This window comes from Calonectris borealis, chromosome 4, assembly GCF_964195595.1.
Source record: "Calonectris borealis chromosome 4, bCalBor7.hap1.2, whole genome shotgun sequence".
Lineage (NCBI taxonomy): Eukaryota > Metazoa > Chordata > Aves > Procellariiformes > Procellariidae > Calonectris > Calonectris borealis.
Window position 1 is genome coordinate 29,762,504 of NC_134315.1, and position 13,725 is coordinate 29,776,228.

General features: G+C 39.6%; 1 protein-coding gene across 2 annotated transcripts in view; it reads right to left on the reverse strand.

Annotated features, from left to right (window-relative positions):
* The window catches only part of CORIN (corin, serine peptidase), a 159,122-nt gene that overhangs the window by 60,927 nt on the left and 84,470 nt on the right, over positions 1–13,725 (reverse strand). For both annotated transcript variants that reach the window (XM_075150550.1, XM_075150551.1), the window contains exon 5: positions 12,445–12,626. In XM_075150550.1, the coding sequence (XP_075006651.1) occupies positions 12,445–12,626 (182 nt within the window). The remainder of the gene's footprint in view (positions 1–12,444; positions 12,627–13,725) is intronic.

Here is a 13,725-nt window from a genome sequence, read left to right on the forward strand (position 1 = left end):
CCAGCATAGCAGTCCTTTCTATTGCACTGTGGCAATGGATACACACACACACTCTCTCAGCACTTTCATTTTTACTCTTAACTTTTGGCAGCAGGGGATTTTTTTTTCAACATATTTACATGCTTTTCTAAGCTTGAAATATTATTTTATCATCCCCAAGAAACAGGGTAATCTTAGACTTAGTCAACTGACACACACATCCCCTTGTATGAAAAACATGTTTGTAATAAAAACTTATGTAAATAATTTCAAAACCTTTTCTATTACATTCTCAGGTGCACTCTCCACTTGGGCAGCACATGATTTTGATTTTGCAATAAAAGCATTATTTTCCAGTTGTGTAATGGGGCCATGGTCATTGCAGTGAAAGCTACTTATGCAATATATTTTCTAACTTTACAGAAAGGTGCCCAAAATACATAAAAGACTTTAAAACAAAATTTTTCAACTAGTTTGTGCCATTTAATGTTTGTGCCCCTTAACCAGAAGCAAGGTAGGACAAAACCATCCTTTTGCCCACCCTTATAATGTGCTCCTCAGTAGGTTCCCTCACTACCCACTGTGTGGTTGGACATGTCTCCTAACTTCTAACTGAAGAGTTACAGCCTCACCCTATTCTACCATTTTTGGAAGGGTATTACAAACTGCAAAATATGATAGTCTTAACAGCAGCATAAGATTAGATAGCATTCACATACTCATTTTACAGGGGAATAAAATGAGGCACTGAGTTATTAAGGTGAAAGTTATAAGAAATAATGAATAATAACTTCAATTGTCCAATCTAAGACATGTCAGTATGTGATTTTTTTTCTTCTGGAGAGTAAAGACAAGACTCAGATGTTATTTTACATGTTCCAAGAATAGCTCCTGTTACCTTTACTTGTAGCTGCAATAGCATGTTCCAGTTGCAAATAAACCCCAGTTATACAAATGAAGAGTCTATTAATCCAAAGTGTGCAAAGAACAGTTGAGAAAATTTTTATTCCAGTGCCTTGCTCAACATTACACATGGTCTCTGCAACAGTGACAGGGAAAGAATCTCATTCTATATTATAACATCATATTTTCTTTATTATGAACCAATCATTTTTGTTTCTCCAGTTCCCTGCCTTATGCATTGCACTTTCCAATTGCTACAATCAGTAAGCCATGCAGGGGGCCCTAGAAACAATAGCCTTCCTAAGTATGGGTTCTACTTCCCTGTAGACCAGTGTTTATCCCACAGACGATGATGTCAGGTAAAAATAGAATATGATAACATAATCAAAAGATTGTCATTCATCATACAAGAAAGGCTGTTTGAGGTTGAAAAGGCAACTTCTAACTTGGGCTTTTATGCAATTTCCTGCATGTTCAAAAAAGAAAACAGCATAAACAGATCAAAAAGAACCATTAAAGGAACCATCTTGATTTGCTTACAGATCTCTATCAGTACAGATCTTCACTGGTACTAAAAGAGCAACAAAACAGACTTCTACCTTCTGTGTGAATATGACAATTTGGCCTGGGAGAACAACAGTAAAAAACAGGAAGGATATTTATCTGACCATTTTTCCTACATATCAGAAGAGCAAAGATTCTGGAGTCCCATATTCATTTCTGGGCTGTGAACAAAAGTGTGTTCAAGCACTTATAAATCATACTGACTTTCCCTTCCTAATACATCTCTATCGTATCTGCTCCTATCGATTCTGATTTCCATCTCAATCCACTTCTCCATTTCTTCTTACTTAAAGTGAGTATCTTCCTATTTATCTTGTATGTTATATGCAAACAAGAGGAAGAATGAAATCACTTTTCCTTCTCTCAGTTTTAGCACCCAGCAGCAATCAGAAGGAACTTCAAGAAAAATTAATCTGACCTCTTGCAGTCTTCTAATAGGTGATGACTGGGTATGTTTGGTCCAGTCAGTGCAGTGTTCAGGGCACACACACTGTGAACAGTACCTCCAATGAATGTAATTTCTGCTTTCTACTAAGCTTGTGCAAGGAGAGGTTTTCAGAAGGTTGACAATTCGATCATACCTCCAAAGATCAGATTTTAATGGAAATTATAAAAGCCTTGTCTTATGCTGTAAAACAAACACTTTTGTTGAATGTTGAATTCCGATATTTGATCTGTAAACTAGACAATTTAGATATGCAACCATTTATAAGACTTTCTTGAACACAGGGAAACAGCTGCATACTCAGAAATGCTGGGACTGCTTGAAACAAAGCAGAAGAAAAAATCAAGGCTGAAATAGATGTCTGAAGTAAAAAAATTATGGACCATTCCACTCAAATTTGCCAAAATTATTAAAAATTGTAAAGGTGTTATTATAAAGGAATGTGCTGGGAAATGTTAATTATTGATACTTCTGTCAATAATTCACATATTTATTAATATAATCATGCAAATATTCACACACCCAAACTCCTGAAGAAGAAACAATGTTAGGTAAAAGGAACCCAAAGAAAATGGAAGCAATCCTTGCTGATAGAGAAACTTGCTTGATTTTGACCTTCCCCAGAAAGGTCTACAATCTGGAAAAGTTTCCAAAATCCCTGACTAAACACCATTGGTGGCAAAAAGTGCTTTATTTCACTTGTGTCTAGTGTACTATTAAAAGTGTCTCTGAGGAGCCAAGATCATTTCTGTGCTGTACTTCCCAGCTAGATTACTGGAATGCCATCTATAGAAGATTATGCGGGCAGGTCCCTGGAAAGCTGCAGATAGCACAGACTGAAATAAACATATTATTCTACCATCCTCAAGATTGACATCTGGTTGCATTTCAAGGTATAGCAACAGATAAAGCACTGTATATCCTTGAAAAGTGCTGCTAATTTTTTTTCGAAGTGAAGAGGAGACAACATTCACTGTCTAATGCTATGAAAGAACTAGGAGGTAAAAAATAAAATTGCCTTTAAAACAACCAAAAGGTGGTACTCTTCATACAATGCATAGATAAACTGTAACACTTTACAACAGGATACTATGGATGCTAAAATGTACATAGATTCATGAAACAAAGGGACAAATTAAGAAGAAAAATCTATGGTGGGTCACAAATTACAGAAAAGTCCTTGAATCTCAAACAGATGGAAAATGCAGGAGTATTTTGGAAAAGTATTGCCACATAGTCTTGCCTTGTTCTCCTATTCTTCTCTGGGCGTCTGATTTTGGCAGCTTTTGGAGTCAGCATTACACGATAGATGGAGTTTTTGTCCAACTCAATGCAGTCACAATAGCACAGTGGGACACAGAGGAATCCCTATATTCTCTTGCCTGCAAATTTTCATCATCTCCTTCCTATACCCTATGTACCCTGTGGTACAGCTACATCTTGTAGCTGTCAGTTCTAGAAAGTTTTGATCTAGGATCACGATCACAGAATTAGGAAAGTTGGCAACTCCTTTCCCCCAAGAAACTGTCCATTTCTCTATTTCCTTACAATGCAAAATACTGTGGGAGAAAGAACACAAAAGACCTTTCTCTTCCACTCAATTTAAGTGGCCTAAAAAGGCCACATAGGAAATTCCAAGCTGGAAAAGAAACAGGCAAAGAACAGGAAGGCAGGCAGAGATAAATGGTGGGGGCGGCAGAATGGGAGAAAAAACAAAATCAAAGGACACAATAAAATATAATGCGGAGTTAACAGAAGTAAACAATGAGTGCTTGGGGGAAACAGTTTTTTCAACTGTGAATGTTTCTTCACATGAAACACCACCACAAGCCTGAAAAACATTTTGTCTCCCGCAAAAATTTATTCCACTATGGCTGTATTTGCAGCTGATCAGTATCAATGTCACACATACACAGAACACCTTTCTTTTCTTTTCACTGAATTAAGTGAATGCAAGGCCACAAAAGAAAGATAATGTTTTCCTGATTTTAAAAGCTTTTTCTCAAATAAATTCTGCGTTGGGTGTGTATAAGTAGCTTCACATTGCCAACAGAAAAATAAATACCTGGTTGTAACCAGATACTGCCTTTGAATCTCTGCTCAAAGGTACTCCTCAAAGACAATTCTCTAAATTAATACCAGTGTGAAAAATCCTAGAAGATAAACTGGGCACCATAGAAAAAAAGAGTATCAGAACAATTTTCATTGGAGTTTGATTCCTGGAACAAAACAAAACAAGATCTGCATTAGTTAAACATATTTGGTTAAGAAAATTAGTAGTTTCCTTGTACACGTTATACATTAATTCTCTTGAGTATTTTCTGTATTGTTTGCGCTATTGCAGCTTATGCAGGACAAGATAACGTATGATGACAGGCACTAGAAGAAAGTTTGAACTGTTCGGCTGAGTTACTGCAAAACTCAAAGCTAAACTTGGGTAAAGGCGATGCTATTATAAGAGAGAAGTACTGCTGAAGTCTATAGTTGTGGCATTAATACATCTATTAACTATTTGTTGTTTTTACAGCATCTTAAAATGTTATACATTAACTGTTAATGACTGTTGCTAATATTCTTAATGTGGTGCTCCAATTAAATGCTTCTTATCCAGCTTGAAACAGGCTAAGAGCTCCTGTGGTGGCATCTTCAAACAGCTGAAAGAGCTCACTCCAATTATTCATGCATTTAGCCCTTTCATGCCCTTGAACATTGTAGGGCATTTATCAACATGTACAATAATTAATTTCTATGTTTTTGCCAAGAAGGGAGGTTATCCAGGTTATCAGCAATGGTTTTCCCACACTTTTCTAACCAGAAAAAATTAATTAAAAGACTGCATCCAACTGAAAAACTTCTGTAATAACCAGTGAGTAAAAAGTTCGCAAAGATTTATTTGTCTTACGGAACAGAAAAGTTATAATTTAATACTTATATAATTTAATACTACTTATAATTTATAATTTAATACTACTTACAATGTCATGTGTTACCTAGACACATACTTACTTTCATTCCTTTTCATGATTCCTTTTTTTTTATTCATTCCTTTTTACAGATTTAAAGTTTAACTACTAATAGGAAGGCATATGCATTCATAGTTTATAGGAATTATTAGAATACCCAGAAACCATTACAGCATGTAAAGTCCCTCTCTTACATTGTTCAGAAAAAAAAAACACAAAGAAAAGAGCAATATTTTTTAAGAAACTAACATAAAGAAAAAAAAGTAAGTTAATGTCTCCATTAAATCTGCATCAGGACTAAAATCCATAACATTCACTCCAATAGGCATGAAACCGTGATCGCAGGAGGATTTGCAATAAAAGGTACCTGAAAAAAATATATTTCATATATTTAACTTTCACTACTTAAAACATTGCAAAAAAATTCTGTGGAGAGATAAAATCTCCTAAGACAAAACAGTAAATTTGTTCTTGGAAAAAATGTTATGAAAAATATTTTCATAATTTGGCACAACTGATAGCTATTTAAAAACAGTTTCTTACTGGAAAAAAGGTCTCATTGATTTTTGTCATATACTTTTTTGTATATACTTTAAGAACTAACAGTATAGATAATATGCAACATAACAATGCAATAGAATCTATATTCTACATTTAAATTTTAATGTACTGTGTCTTTTATATAATTTAAACAGTATTATTTATTACAAATCTTATGGCTATGAAGTGCAGTTCAGGCCTCTTGTGCACCATTTTTTCACGGAAACAGACATTCATAATGCCTCTTTACTATTAATACAAAAGTGAACATTGACAGTTCCATACTGTCGCTTACAGAGTTTCACTGTATAAAGAGCAGAAGCATCATATTCACTGCTGCTTTTAAAAGCATTTTACCATTTAAATTAACTGAAAAATAATTTCAGGGCTTTTGTGAGAGCTCCACGCTAATGTAAGTCAGCTCATTGTGTTGCTTTACTTCTCATTCAAGCTACTGTCAGTTTCTTCTCCACAGTTTTAACTGCATCAGCTATGTTGGCTGGTCACAGCAAATAAAATAACAGAAAAACACAGTGACAGTTGAAAGAAAAAAAAACAGAGCTGGAATATTTCTGTGAGTAGGGATATGTATAGCAGCCCCCAGGAATGTTTCTGAGATTACTCCCCCCCAGAACACATTATTGGATTCATGTGGAATGAATGAATGATGATGCTTCCCCCTCACTCCCTTACATGCTCACAACTCATTAGAACTGTGAAACCAGTTCAACCATCTATCTTAAATCTCAACAGCTGGATTCCTAAAACTATTTTCAGAGTAGCTGATTTTCTCACCTACTGGGTATTCACTTGTCACTTGTGTGAAAGGATATCAACCTGACTGATGCAGCCCTGTCTACAGAACAGCACCTTTTTCTCTGTGACTCATTTTGTACACTCGGATGGTTTTACTATAATGGCACATGGCTCAGATTTTCCAGTACATTCAGTACATCTGCAGTCACATCGGGAATGTATGTCATAATAGTTTCTCCATAGTGGTAACGTGCACTCGATTTGCAATGCCTGTGGAGGAAAAATCTAGACAAAGAGATGAATATCAGCAGTGACACATGAACAAGTATATATCCACTAGAAAATCCCAATTCTAACTAATAAACATTTTTCAGGAAAGCTGGTAATTGTCCCCAGGGACAATTCTGGGGATTCTAACTAGAAGATCAGTCAAGCATACGTTCTCCAATAGAGCTTCGAAAAGCATGTGGGGTTCAAGGATTTTTTGGAGGAGTGATAATTTTCAATTCAGAAAATGTGGAGGATATAGAGTATTTAGTCACAATCAGACAAAAATAATCAAGAGAAAATTTTGGTTTGGATTGGGTGACACTGTGCTAAAACAAGCAGGAATAGCAGCCAGACCTTATTTCTGATAAATATAAGAAATAACTAAAGCCCCAAAAAATAATTACATCATCACACAAAACAAATTATATGCAAGGCATATGTGGGCAGGGAGGGTTTCACTGCACGTAATCTGGAGGCATTAGTCCTGAAAAGAAACCACAAAGTTGAGACATAAGCAGCCATATGCCAAGGACATGCTCTTGGAATTTCCAGGAACTGAGTCCTGAGAAGAGCATGAAGAGCGCTTTGGTCTGAGTACTAGGTAAAAAGGGATTGGAACAGTGAACCGACCCCTGCTGTTTCGTTCTACTGTGTTCAGAGAAGTAAATTTTTTCAAATATACAAATTACAGAAAGAAATATTCAACTACAGCATAATTTATTTCTGTAGGAGAAACAGCCTAGTGAATCTGGTCTCTCACCTTTTTCAGTCACAGAGGAATCACATCAGAACCATTCTTTTAAATAAAAAAAGTCAAAGTATTCTCTATAGTCTATCATTCTACACGAAAACTATTCATATCCAAGCATCATGCGCAATAGTTCATGAAAAAAATGAATTTAAAATGGCTTTTGTTTTATACAACAGGATGTCAGAACTGCCAATAAGTAGCCTGGGTCTCCACAGTCTGCCAGGTAGGGGCAGTGAATCTCACAACTGGCTCGATATTTTCCCCTAGTGCGAAAAGCAAGCTTCCACTGTGTACTTCTCTGTAATTCGTGTCGTTCACTACCAGATAGATATAAATCCTGCCATACAGATTATGGAAGAATCATCAACCAGGCACTACTCTAACAAACTTCTTCTCTAGCAGTATTAAATATATGATTTTAGCCAGAGATATTCTGAAACTTGAAAGTTTCAGAAGTCAGCAATCCCTTCTGGCTTGATCTAAAAGTTGAGCTATCTAGATTTGGTGGGGCTTTTGAACACTTCAGCCAGCTATAATTTGTCAAAATTTAAGAGGTATATTTGTATCATACCTTGTATTCAGTCTGTGTACCACATATGCATGAAACCCAGGTCTCTAACATTCTGTTGCTTTTTCAGAATTATACCTCATTCTGTGCCCAGTATGAGCGTGCTCAATTAATGATATGCTAGTCACTCATTGTTCAATGTACAACCCCTTACCATACTTATGTATTTATGCTACAGCCTCTTACATTATTTGTTATTTGAACCTGCCATGAAGACAAAATTATTGTACTCCTAATTCCTATGATGTTCATCACTATGATACCCAAGGCATCAAAGCACATATGGTTACAACATCCCTGTGAGCTAAAAGGACAGTTTTATTCCCATTTAACAAAGGGAAGTTAAGGCATGGAAAAAAAAATGCATTTTTATAATTACTTGCTTATGATTCCCATTGGCAAGATCCATTAGACTTCATTTTTCAGCATATTTAGCATCTATTTATATCACATGGTTAAAACACAGCTCCCAGTGGCTTTCACTACAGCAACTTTCCCAAAATCCCATAGGAACCCCACAAAAGACTTGGTGATAGTGTTCAATTTTCCTGAAAAGCATTCAACTGCCTTCAACAGGACACAATCCCTCTTTGTATATTTCCCCACCTCAGCCATTACAAATGTTCCCACAGGTGAAGGTAGGTATGGACAACAGCCTCCTTTACTTCATGACCCCTCAAAACATGCCCTAACAGATGGAGAGAATCCAACTAGTAAAAAGACTTGGTCCAATAATTTAAGACTATAACATTATGCATATTCAGAAAGTGCAAGGAGATACCCCAGGATATACAAGCAATCTTAATTGTAGCATTAACTAACATTCAAAGATATACTGTATAACTTCACTGATCTTTTAATATAGTTTTGAGTGTATAACTTCTTAGGTTTTTCAAACAAAATTGAAAAGCAATTTTCATCATATCATTTGTTCTTGTTTATTGTCACCCAGAAGTCATTAACAAAGAAACACAGATGGACCTCTGTCACTTAGGCTCATGGGATGATGCATATCAACAGTAAAGTCTCAGATGCCAGTAAGAGAACTCCAGCAATGGGGTCAATGAGAAAAAAGAGTCAGGCTTGCTGCTCTCAAGTCAGATCTCACCTAGATTTGGATCTAGAGAACAGAGCAGCAACTCTGAGGGGATGGAAATAACTTGTACTTAGAGAGTGCCTGGAAAGCTGCCTGGCAGAAAAGGACCTGGGGGTGTTAGTTGACACCAGACTGAACATGAACCAGCAGTGTGCCCAGGTGGCCAAGAAGGCCAATAGCATCCTGGCTTGTATCAGAAATAGTGTGGCCAGCAGGAATAGGGCAGCGATTGTCCCCTTGTACTCAGCACTGGTGAGGCCACAGCTCGAATACTGTGTTCAGTTTTGGACCCCTCACTACAAGAAGGACACTGAGGTGCTGGAGCATGTCCAAAGAAGAGCAACGAAGCTGGTGAAAGGTCTAGAGAACAAGTCTTATGAGGAGCAGCTGAGGCAACTGAACTTGTTTAAGACCTGGTAAGCGAGCCCACTAGGGGAGGTGCCTCACTTGACCTGCTGTTCACAAACAGAAAAGGACTGGTGGGAGATGTGGTGGTCGGAGGCCGGCTTGGGCTTAGCAACCATGAAATGATAGAACACTTAGTGAAGTAAGGAGGGGGGCCAGCAAAACTGCTACCATGGACTTCCGGAGGGCGGACTTTGGCCTGCTCAGGACACTGGTCGAGAGGGTCCCTTGGGAGACAGTCCTGAAGGGCAAAGGGGTCCAGGAAGGCTGGACGTTCTTCAAGAAGGAAGTCTTAAAGGCGCAAGAGCGGGCTGTCCCCATGTGCTGTAAGAAGAACGGGCGGGGAAGACGACCGGCCTGGCTGAACGGGGAGCTCTGGCTGGGACTCAGGAAAAAAAAGCAGAGTTTATCACCTTTGGAAGAAGGGGCAGGCAACTCAAAAAGAGTACACGGATCTCGTTAGGTCGTGCAGAGAGGAAATTAGAAAGGCAAAAGCCCGGCTAGAACTCAACCTGGCCACTGTCATGACAGACAACAAAAAATGCTTTTACAAGTATATTAATGACAAAAGGAGAGCCAAGGAGAATCTCCATCCTCTATTGGATGCGGGGGGGAACGTTGCCACCGAGGACGAGGATAAGGCTGAGGTACTTAATGCCTTCTTTGCCTCAGTCTTTAATAGTCAGAGCAGTTATCCTCAGGGTACTCAGCCCCCTGAGCTGGAAGACAGGGACGGAGAGCAGGATAAACCCCCCATAATCCAAGAGGAAGCAGTTAATGACCTGCTGCGCCACCTGGACGCTCACAAGTCTATGGGGACAGATGGGATCCACCCGAGGGTACTGAGGGAGCTGGCGGAGGAGCTTGCCAAGCCGCTCTCCATCATTTACCAGCAGTCCTGCTTAACTGGGGAGGTCCCGGACGACTGGAGGCTTGCCAATGTGACACCCATCTACAAGAAGGGCCGGAAGGAGGATCTGGGGAACTACAGGCCGGTCAGCCTGACCTCGGTGCCGGCGAAGATTATGGAGCGGTTGGTTTTAAGGGTGCTCACGAGCCATGTGCGGGACAACCAGGGGATCAGGCCCAGCCAGCATGGGTTCATGGAAGGCAGGTCCTGCTTGACCAACCTGATCTCCTTCTATGACCAGGTGACCCTCCTAGTGGATGAGGGAAAGGCTGTGGATGTGGTCTACCTGGACTTCAGTAAAGCCTTTGACACTGTCTCCCACAGCATTCTCCTAGAGAAGCTGGCGGCTCACGGCCTAGACAGGTGCACTCTTCGCTGGGTAAAAAACTGGCTGGACGGCCGAGCCCAGAGAGTTGTGGTGAACGGAGTTAAATCCAGTTGACGACCGGTCACGAGCGGTGTTCCCCAGGGCTCAGTACTGGGGACGGTCCTGTTCAATATCTTCATCAATGATCTGGATGAGGGGATCGAGTGCTCCCTCAGTAAGTTTGCAGATGACACCAAGTTGGGTGGGAGTGTTGATCTGCTGGAGGGTAGGAAGGCTCTGCAGAGGGACCTGGACAGGCTGGATCGATGGGCCGAGGCCAACTGTATGAGGTTCAACAAGGCCAAGTGCCGGGTCCTGCATTTCGGCCACAACAACCCCGGGCAACGCTACAGGCTTGGGCAAGAGTGGCTGGAAAGCTGCCCAGAGGAAAAGGACCTGGGGGTGCTGGTTGACACCTGGCTGAACATGAGCCGGCAGTGTGCCCAGGTGGCCAAGAAGGCCAATGGTATCCTGGCCTGTATCAGAAATAGTGGGGCCAGCAGGAGTAGGGAGGTGATCGTGCCCCTGTACTCGGCAGTGGTGAGGCCGCACCTCGAATACTGTGTTCAGTTTTGGGCCCCTCACTACAAGAAGGACATGGAGGTGCTGGAGTGTGTCCAGAGAAGGGCAACGAAGCTGGTGAAGGGCCTGGAGCACAAGTCTCATGAGGAGTGGCTGAGGGAACTGGGGTTGTTTAGTCTGGAGAAGAGGAGGCTGAGGGGAGACCTCATCGCGTTCTACAACTACCTGAAAGGAGGTTGTAGCGAGGTGGGTGTTGGTCTCTTCTCCCAAGTAACTAGCGATAGGACGAGAGGAAATGGCCTCAAGTTCACCAAGAGAGGTTTAGATTGGACATTAGGAGAAATTTCTTTACTGAAAGAGTGGTCAGGCCTTGGAACAGGCTGCCCAGGGAAGTGGTTGAGTCACCATCCCTGGAAGTATTTAAAAGACGTGTAGATGAGGTGCTTAGGGACATGGTGTAGTGGGCATGGTGGTGGTGGGTTGACGGTTGGACTCGATGATCTTAGAGGTCTTTTCCAACCTTAATGATTCTATGATTCTATGATTCTAGTGTGGAGAAAAGGAGGCTCAGGGGAGACCTTATCGCTCTCTACAACTATCTGAACGGAGGTTGTAGCGAGGTGGGTGTCAATTTCTTCTCCCAAGTAACAAGTGATAGGACAAGAGGAAACGGCCTCAAGTTGTGCCAGGGGAGGTTTAGATTGGATATTAGGAAAAATTTCTTCACTGAAAGGGTTGTCAAGCATTGGAACAGGCTGCCCAGAGAAGTGGTTGAGCCACCATCCCTGGAGGTATTTAAAAGACATGTAGATGCAGCACTTGGGAACATGGTTTAGTGGTGGACTTGGCAGTGTTAGGTTAACAGTTGGAATTGATGATCTTAAAGGTCTTTTCCAACCTGAATGATTCTATGATTCTATGATTCTATGAGTGGATGTACACAAACCATGATTTTTGAAAAGTTCACTTCTCAATCAGTTCTGGGCTCATTTTTACAGCAAGGAAAAAGAAGATATACACTTGAAATTTGGCCTGTATATCAGGTTCCTGCTCTAAATAACAATCCTGTATTTACTAGAGCTTAGCAAAGAAGTAGTCACCAGAATGTTTTTAAAGGGCATATTACTTTTTTCCTACCTTCTTTCCTTGAAACAGCTCAGAATTTTTGATGCAAAACAAAAAAGCCTCAAATCAATACAAGTCTGAAAAAAATTCAGCCTTAACAATTAAAGCACAGCAAAACTATAACCAACTGACAACCAGACTTTATCACAGTAATGTGAAGGAACATAATAACAAAACCAGAAATAATAATTTCATCCCAGAGCTTTTCCTACACCATAAAAAATACATTATTAAATAGGAACTCATGAACATAGTGTAACCATTATGAATGGAAACATACACTGCTTTCCTTTTTCTTGGTGTGGTGAGAAGCATACCCTTGTAGTGGTGTCATTTTCAGTTTTGTTTTGGAATTGAGAGCATTTCAGGAATTCTGGCCAAGAAGCATTTACCATACCCAGGACTGGTTCACAGCCTTCTTTTGCTGCCTCACAAAATGTCCTGCAGGGCAAGAGGCCTCGACTGGAGAAAAGAGACAGAGAACAAAAATACAAAGGATTATTACTCTAGTAGATTGTGAAAACTTTTTAAAAAGAGAAAAAAGTAATAATAAACACTTTTGAAGAATTTTACATTCTACAGAGCTACACCAAAAAGGTGCCAAATCTTCATTATTCATTGAAGGTGACATCAGCTTTGGCTTTCAGGCTAAATTTAAGCTCAAATCAAGCTCTGAACAATTTCTAAGTTCAAGTCTGTGCAAGCTGAAGATGAGAATTCATAAGTAGTTGAACCAATATAATGGTGTAGTGATACCACACAGGAGAAAGCTTGCTTCTTCATCCTCTCCTTCTTCCCTACAATTGTGCAGACCTACCCCTCTCTGACTTTGGCAAACACTTTCATGAGCTTATAAAAAAAATCATTAACTTGGAGAAAAGCTTTTCATATTTTTGACTGGGTAAGCCTTCTGACAACTTAAGTGTGCCGAACCTGCTCATGGAGAGAACCAACAACCACCAGACATAAACTGTAGGAACGCACAGTGAAGAGCACTGTATCACCCCCTTTTAGCATTTCTGAGCTCTTACACTATTTCTCTTGAGCAGTCAAAACATACTGAGTGTCAGATCAAATGCAATAAATATCAACATGATTTGAATTGTATTTTTTTTAAGAAAAGCACTATAAATTGGCAATTTTAAAAGTATAACAAGTTTAAATGCAGCATAGTTGTCTATTTCTTATTCTGAGATATATACCTGCATATGTTTTTTTTTTTTAATTCTTCTTTTACATGTACAGAGCAAAACCAATTAAAACAGATAGCTATGAACTGTCTCCAGGTCTACATAATTAGAATCAACAAAGTCAAGCAAAAAATCTAGAAAATCTATTAACATGTTTACTGTAGATCTGGAAAAGGATTTAAAAAGTAAAGTTTCAAGATTACAGGTAACACAATGCTAGCCAAGTTAGTCAAGATTTGAAAAGACAAGAAATTTCAAAGAAGCCTCAGCCAAGTTAGTTGATATGGCAGCTGTAATTTAGCATAGACTACTGCAGCATAATGCACACAGGAAGGAAGAACTGAAGGTCCACACATACAGTTCTCTGCTTT